The following is an 8,640-nucleotide window of genomic DNA, read 5'->3' as shown; positions in this document are numbered from 1 at the left end:
TTTGGTTTTTTTCACTTTTCCAGGATTTGCAGAGAGGTCTGTCCTCTCCCCATCACAGATTGCAATGAGGAGGAGTTTCCACTTGCCACCTCCAGCATGCCTTCTGCAAGGTTTCACAGAGCCCCTGCCACCACCATGCCCAGAATACCTAATGTCTGCTCTCCAGACTTGCCATAAAGGGTCCACCTTATTCTGTGAAACAGGAATGAGGAGTAATGGACAATAGTTGTGCTAGACATGTGCAATGGATTGTATTTCTGAAAACAGAAAAGGATAGCTACTTAATAAAGATAATAAATTTTAATAGGCAGTAAAATTTTTTCTTGACACAACATGGTAGTTTCTGAACAGATTTTGCACAAAACCACAAACAGATATTTCACAATATTTCTCTTCTTTTCTCTACTGTCCTTTCACTATGATACAATACACTACAAAATACTTTGGGTTTTTAATCAACGTGAAAATCCACCATGACTGGTTTTTTTTGGAAGGAAACCTCTTCAGCCAGGAACCAGAATAGTTGCAGATACCAACTTGCATATTTTAGATGGCCCAACCTTTCCAAAGCAGGCATCCAAGACTTCTCTGCTCCTGAGGAAAACAAGTGATCCAGGAATACCTGAATGAACCACGTAAGTTCAGTTGCAGCATGGACACTTGCTAGTTTCCCATCTTTTATTGAGCTTCACCAAAAGTCTCTCATGGTGCCACTAAGAAAGAAGATTATCAGACCCACCAAAGCAGAAGTAAGAGCAGTGGCCAAGCACAGGGAAATAAACACTTTTCAGATTTGTCTATAGACATGAAGTAATAAATCTGCCCAATCTCTCACCATAATGATAGGCAGGTTTTAGTATTTCAGAGAAGGAAATTGGAGAGAAAAGTTCCTCAAAAGCATTGTATCAATAGGTATCAAAACTTAGATGATTGTCCCAAAAGTTGTCTTCTTTCCATTTCCCAATTAAAAAAACCATAATCCTTGGAATGCTACAGTCAGTGGATTGAGACTGAGCAGATGCTCACAGTAATATAACTTTCAAACATTTATAGTTCTAGAAAGGTAGGGTACATGCAGGCAGAAGCACTACTTGATATTTTGGAACTGTCAGCTCTGTACAAATTAAGAGTGTCTGTAATTAGCACTTGAAACGCTCTTTGAACTTCCAGAGTTATTCAATAACCCGCAGGAATTCCATACATTACTCAGAACACAAGGAAGGTTCATCTGGGAAATTGCTTACCTTGCTGATTTCCCACTGTGTGCCCCAGGCTATATGGGAGCCATATCTGCAGCTCGCATAATGCAATTAGCCAAGGAACAGGTGAAAACCAACTATTGCCTGCTACGTTGCAAAGATTATATTCAGTAATTTACAGAATTTCAAAGAGCCTCAGTGCAAGGTATATTCCTCCCTTCACAGAAAAGAAGCATACACTTCAGCATCTCAGCCTGGCATCCCACCCTGTAAACATTTATGACAAGCAAAGCATGTGCTACAGTGAGGAGTCTCATGCAAATCACTGAATTAATTTTCATAGTGGCTGTTTGCCCAGTCCTGTTCCAAGGGTCAGGTCCTGTTTGTATTCTGCTACATACAACTAAAATATCCCTAGCCACCATAAGTTCAACAAAATATGCTGACATATTCCTTCCTGTGTGTGCAGAAAATATTTTTAGTAGCTACTATGCAAACATCACCAAATTTCTATATCATCTTCACTCATCTTGTTTTTACATTCTCCTCAACCTTGTTTCCCTGCTTTTACTATATGTGAAAATAATAAATATACATGGTATACCAGTTATTAAGCCATCAAAAAAATTACATGTCATCCCAGAAGGGAAAGGAGATGCTTGAGATTTAGAAGACAAAACCTAGCCATTAACAGAAGTGTCCTGATGGTAAAAAGCTTCAGCTTCTCCACATTTCCCATTGAAATGCAACTTTGGTGAGATGTTCTGCATATTATGGCAAAACAGGCTCCTTCACATCTGAAAAGACAAGAGCATCTCAGGAGTATTATTCCAGGTAAGGTTGTTCAGGAACATAAGAGAAAACTAAAATGGAAGACACAGAATAAATCCAGTTTGTAATAGACAATAAGGATTAAATTTATTGTCCAAGCCCTTGTCCTGGATCCACACAAATTGAACCACCTCTGAGTTTTCAGAATTGTAGGCAAAACAGTATTCTGCTGTTCTAATTCAAGGAACAAAGGAGGTAATTTTGTCCTTACTATTGGCATCAGGAAAGCTCAGTCTCTACCTAGGGGAAATGAGAAAATGTCAAAACCATCAAATATGTTCTTCACATTTCTGGTCAACCATGTATTTCTCAGTGGAGACTGATGGGACCCATTCTAGAGGGGCTTCATTCTACAGTGCTGGGGGGAGTCTGGGCTTCACCAGAGCCTCTGTTGGGTCCACCCCACGTGTGCTGTGGCACCCAATTCCTCAGGACATCATTGTTCCCTGCCTCCTGCTCTACCCTGGTCACACAGGGCCCTTCCACAGCTGCTTCCTTCTCCCACCCTCAGCAAAGGACCACAGCTCTCCACAGTTCTCCATAAATGAGAAAAGCAGCTTCATGGGAAGTGGATATTCTGATGCCTGAGAAAGCTTCATATATGAAGGAAAATTCAGCACCCACATCAAAAACTGTGTTTCAGAGTGCTGTGATGGTCTCTGCCCTCTCATACATAAAAATACCATTCAGCACTTGCTATAATTCAACCACCTAGGATTTCAAGCCATAATAAACCACCTCAATAAAACTCCTGGCTTTTGCATGAAGTGAAAAAGATTCCGATTTTTCATGGAAAAAAGAAAGGAGTAAAAAACTTCTGGGTACAAATTTATTTTTTAAAAGTAGGTATCTGACCTTAAAAATATATTATTTATCACATAAACAGAAAGAAAATTCACCCAGGGGTTTACATCCAGGAAATGCTGAACAGTTAAAGTCACATGCTCTTCCCTATAAAGATCTGTCTCTCTGACCTGGCAGCTTCTTCAGCCCCTCAGTTTGCCTGTGAATCTGGTCACCATGGGGTGCTCCTGCTGAGCTTTGTTTAAGCCATTTTTCCTTGAGGCTGCTGCCAACTAAAGTAATTTCTCTTTTTGGCTTGCATTTTTAACCCTTTTTTTAAAGTTACATGGCACAGTACTGAGACTAAAAATCGTTAAAGGGATTAATAAACACTAATGTTACAGGATGGAAAACAAAGGCTATAAACTCACATATTTATTGCTGAGATGTGAAGAGTTGCCGAGTTTTATTCTTCCCGTGAGATGAGTGCTCTCCTAAGAAACAGAAAATACATTTGCATCAGATAAACATGGAAAGGCAGATAAACATGGAAATGAGTCTAGCAGGAACACATCTCTGACCACTGTACAAACTAGCCAGTCTCCTTGGAAGATTTAACTTCACAGCAGAAACTGTCCACAACATAAATTTTTACCACTCTTCCTATTTAATATATTATTTCCCCTGTGATTTGCTTATTAATGCTGGGTTGCTACCACAAAGTATTTTCCAAGACAGTTCTCAAGGGGATTGAAGAGGAGTAAAGTTTTAATTCATTTATAGCTATGATTAGAACATTGAATTATAAAAATAAGATAGAACTATGAAATTAATTTTTGCCAGTAACACTGACATCAGCTCAGTTCCTACAAAGCAGAAGGATGAACATTTAAGAACCTGACACAGCTCTCAATATTCCTTCCCTGGAGAAGCCAGAGCCACATAGAAATAGGTATGAGGGTAGGAAAACCCAAATACCTCCTTCTGCCTCCTTGCACACCTGCAGGAGACAATTTAATTCCTCATACCCACATGAGAGGCAAGGAAATTATGTATTACATTCCAGGAGAAGTGAATATGTATTCAAAACCTACAAATGATCAATGGCCTAGGGTTCCAAATTGTAAAACAAATTAGGATTATGAAAAAATTCACTGATTAGCCATTTAAATAATTAGCAGCCAAATTAAATAGTTGCACTCCTGAAGAGAATGGAAAAGACTTATCAATAATTTTCATACAGCTTTGCTTCACAGCAAATAAAGGTTCTTTAATTTAGTGCAGCTTTTTGGAGATGAGTAGAAGACTTGGTATCTGCTGAAAACTGTTCAATAATAGTGTGGTGGAATGGTGTTCACTTCCCAAGTGTTCAATTTTGGAAAAAAAATATTTTTAAGTAATTTTGAAGTGTTGCTAAAATGGAGTTTCAGAAGCTCTTATGATTGCAAATTTCAGGTAGGGCAAAAGAAAGCACAAGTTTCTGCTAGGAAAAACCCTGGAACAGCTTAACAAGACATATTTTTGGTAGGTGAAATGTTTTTGCTTGATAAAAATCTTGCATTGAAAAGCTAAAGTGAACCAGTTCAAATATTGCACAGTTTTATACTAGCAAAGGAATAAGACTTTCAAGAACTCTCATTTATTTATTTTTTTTTTATTTTTCCTTCTGCATGTTTCTTTCTTTCTTTAATAAACAGAAACTTTCCTTCTTTAATATAAAGAAATGGAAGATCAAATAAGGAATAGAAGAGAGAAACTGGCAAAACTGTTTAAAAAAGAAGGTGTTGGAGAAATTAATTGTGAAATATATTACCATGCAAAAGATAGTATCCAATAGTAGTAATATATATCAGTACTTTGTTATCAATTCCACTCTCAGCTGGCTGTTCTGCAGACAGGTTTACATGGAAGCACCCCAGGAAAATAACATGTCTAAGGGCAGGCTCCAGAGTAACGCAGCTCCCTGGATAACATTCCATGTGTGCCAACAGGCCGTGGATCAGAGGATGGAGTGGGGGAGCAGCAGAAGGCAGAGTGCTTGAGAGGTACCTGCCAACAGTGGTGGCCGGGCAGAGGGTGACTCTGCCTCTCTGCAGACCCTGAGACCACAGCACACAGACACTCACACGCCCTGTCCAGATGTCCTGGTGCTACACCCCTTATCCCTGGAACAGTGAACTGCCCCCAGCTATTGCCTGGGGCAGTGTCCCCCTACAGTAGCAGTGTCTGGTGAGGGATGGATGCAGGCAGGGATGTCCTACATTGCTTTGCTGCTGCACTTCCAAGAGGGCAGGAGCCTGCAAGCCTTGGGAAACAAAAGCAAGTTATGGCTACTGCATGGCTGCTAAAGTGCCTGAACATATTTGCATTGTAAGGTCTGCAATTGTTAGTGCCAGCCAACAATTCAGTGGTGATAAGAGAATGATTATACACTGGAAAGGAGTGGTCACAGATGCTCTCTGTTCAAGAGATAAAAGGGTAGTGGATGGGTTTAGATACAGGGCTGCAGTACACCTGGTGACTGCACAGAGAGGTGTCCAGAGCAACTTTGGAGTGCAACACTCAGCAGTCTGATATTCTGCTAAACATCTGTTGCAACTCAAAGGGCAAACCAAGAAGAACATTCAGGTTAGCTGCAAGTAAGAAGACATTTGTATTGATCTCAAAACAGCCTTAACTGACATAAGTAGATTCCAAGACTCAAACTCAAACTTGTCCCCAAACTATCACCCACCAAAACAAATGGACTAAACCTTGCTTCCCATAAGGGAAGTCAAAAACAAATACTTGTGTTTAGTTGTTTGTTAGAACAGATGACATTTTAATAGATTGAAAAAATCATTTCACACTGATTTTTTTTTGTTAATTGAGAAAATACAGTGCAGTGGAGGTGCTCAACCAGTCCAGATACATTACAAGGCCTTGAAGGCTGTCACAGGATCATAGATTTGTTGAGTTTGGAAAAGACCTTTAAGATCATCAAGTCCAACTGTCAACCCAGCAACATCTTCATGTTCACCATTAAAGCATGTCCTCAAGTGCCATATCCACACATTTTTCAAACTCTTCCAGCAATGATGATTTTACCACTGTCCCAGACATGCTGTTCCAATGCTTAACAACCCTTTTTGTGAAGAAATATTCCCCAATATCCAATCTAAACTCCCTTGGCACAACCTGAGGCTATCATTGAAAGAGAAAGGCTATAGTTCCACAAAATAAACCAACAAGAGCAAAATTGCTGTACAACATCATCAATAAAAAATTGGGATTTTATTTATTCTGAATTGTGCATTTAAAGAAGGATGACACACAAACTCTAGTGTTATGCACCAGGAGATGGGAGATATCAGGAGAAACTTGAACCATCAGCTTTTCATGATATAGGTATTCAGTATTTTGCATAAGGTAGTTGTTGATCCAATCTGATGGCTGCAATGGCAATATATTTCCAAAAGGGAATGAAATCTTGAAATTGGAAGACAGAGTTGAACAACACTCCAGAAAGAAGATATGGTCAATCAATAATGAAATTGAAGAGAAATAGAAGAATTGAAATTTCAAAAGGAAAAAAAAAAAAACAACCAACCCTGATACGACATGAAAACAAGGAAAGCCAGTGGGGTGACCTGAAGCACAGAAATATGGCCCAAAGTTTGCCCAATTGAAATCACAAGATTTCATTGCCAGTTCTGAAAGGAATTTTGTTCTTTCAGGAAATACAAATGAAATCTTGAAATTGGAGGACAGAGTTGAACAAACACTCCAGAAAGGAGATATGGTCAATCAAAAATTAAATTGAAAATTCCAGATAATTTGGAATGGAGTGACTACAAGCAATTACACTGAGATGAAATGTGGTGCAGGGAAAAGGACCAAAAGTTGCCCAAATGATTCCCTCTGAAATCCCTAAAATCAGGGAAGAAAGGGAAACACAGAGACAGAAGAGAAACAGAAGAATTGAAATTTCAAAAGAAGAAGAAGAAAAAATCTTATCAGACATGAAAACAAGAAAAGCCAATGGGAAGACCTGAAGTGAAGGAATATGGCCTGAAGCTTGCCCAATTGATCCTCATTGAAATAGCAAGATTTCATTCCCTTTCGTGAAAAGGAAATGTGAATAAATGAGATACTGACATGGAAACTTAAGTTGACATGCCAAGCCTGCCTTTACATTCTATATTCTCTGCAATCTTCCAGTGTTGCGTCTCTTTGTTGATTTTTGTCTGAAATTGGATTGCAAAAACCAAGACATAAGCATCATTAAGTCTCTGTTACTGTCATATAACAGACATATCTGTAGTTAAACTGTCAGATTTATTGCTGCAGGAAGCTGCACATACTACAGTAAACAAGACAAATTTGTGGAATTAAAAGCCACTGAAAATTATGAAACACCAAGGATAGCTAGCCTGATTAAGGATGTCTCCTAGCCACACGCTGCTGGAAGACTATGGTGTAGGAAATATTCATGGACTCCTTTCCTGTTTGTCACACTTCCTTTTACCTCTTGTGATCCACCTTCTAACATATCTTCTCTGACTGGATTTGCGGCTACAGAGATCCAGGGCTCCAACAGGAGCAGCTGGCTCAGCTGATGGTTCCTTAGCCTCAGTACTAAAGGGGACAGTGCACTAACAACTTGCACAATTCAGCACCAGTCTTGCATTCACAGCCTCCACGTGGCACCCTTTGAACAATTTTGCCAGAGCCTCGGTCACTGATCCACCCAAAGAAACTGGCAGTGTAGGTACTGGGTCTGATCCAATATGCCCTGCACACTTCCTCCTCTAAAATGTGGTCGTGGTTCAAAAGGATAAAGACAAGGAAGATGTACAAGAAAAAAAAATTGTACTCATAAATCCTCATCCTTCAACATATTGGTTTTAAGTGCATGGAAAGTACACTTAGTACCCAGCTACTGAGGGCTCTTCTAAGCTGAAAGGTAACCAGAAGAGTGCTGCAGTGAAAATGCTGTGTTTTCTTCCTAATTAAAATTTCACTTGTGCAGTATTTGTTTTTATTTTTCACTCACAAACATACTCATTTCTAAGCATTAATGTTGCATTCTGATGCCAATGTGTGTGAATAAGTAATGGGTACAATCAGCTGAAATTACAGATTGCAATAAGATCAGTTTTGAAGCTCTGAAACAAACATTACTTTGTCTCACTGCTGTGGAAGGATATTGTAATACTCTCACTGCAGTTTTCCCTCCCCTCCTGCCCCTCCACATTTGATTCAGAGTCTGAATATATTATTCAGAATACACATACACTGCAGAACGTCATGACATAAAAGAGAGTACAGACTGAGTACTATGAATACACAAAGTCTTTGACCTGGGTAAAGCCCTCTGACATTATCAGGAAAGCTGGAAGAAGAAGGATGTAAAAACAGCTTTTTTTAAAAAAATAGGTTGTACTGCATCTCAGATTACATTGTCTGTAAGAAGAAATTAGTTGTCCTGTTATTTCACTGTAATATCTGCTGCTGAGAAATTGCTTGTAAGTGGCAATCAGATTTGGAGCAAAAAATTAAAGTAAGCTTTTAATAAAATCTGATTGCAGAAGCCTATCTTTTATAAAAGTATAGAACTACCTCTGCAGATAGAGGAATCAAAATCTCTATGTGAACTAAAAGAAAGATGCTGAAGAACCAATGGCTGGGTTTGGTGTCGGCCAGTGAGTCCAGCACCTGCAACATGCTGCAGCTTGCCTGGCACACACTTCACATTTCCCTGCAAACTGCTCCTCACCACTGCCAGCATGACAGAAGGATCTGAACAATCCACCATGGCAGACAGAGGGTGTGTGGAAACGTTCAG

The 8,640-nt window shown here is 39.4% G+C and overlaps 1 protein-coding gene across 3 annotated transcripts in view; it reads right to left on the bottom strand.

The window, feature by feature from the left end:
* Positions 1-226: 226 nt before the first annotated feature.
* Positions 227-8,640, bottom strand: part of EMCN (endomucin) — a 53,953-nt gene continuing 45,539 nt past the window's right edge. For all 3 annotated transcript variants that reach the window (XM_021531439.2, XM_021531436.3, XM_031504702.2), the window contains 2 exons: positions 3,245-3,307; positions 227-1,996 (listed from right to left, as the gene is read on the bottom strand). In XM_021531439.2, the coding sequence (XP_021387114.1) occupies positions 3,249-3,307 (59 nt within the window). In that variant the 3' untranslated portion in view covers positions 227-1,996; positions 3,245-3,248. The remainder of the gene's footprint in view (positions 1,997-3,244; positions 3,308-8,640) is intronic.

The sequence above is a fragment of the Lonchura striata genome, chromosome 4, assembly GCF_046129695.1.
Source record: "Lonchura striata isolate bLonStr1 chromosome 4, bLonStr1.mat, whole genome shotgun sequence".
Classification (NCBI taxonomy): Eukaryota; Metazoa; Chordata; class Aves; order Passeriformes; family Estrildidae; genus Lonchura; species Lonchura striata.
The sequence above is the reverse complement of the archived record's forward strand: the minus strand, read 5'-3'. Positions and strand labels throughout refer to the sequence as shown.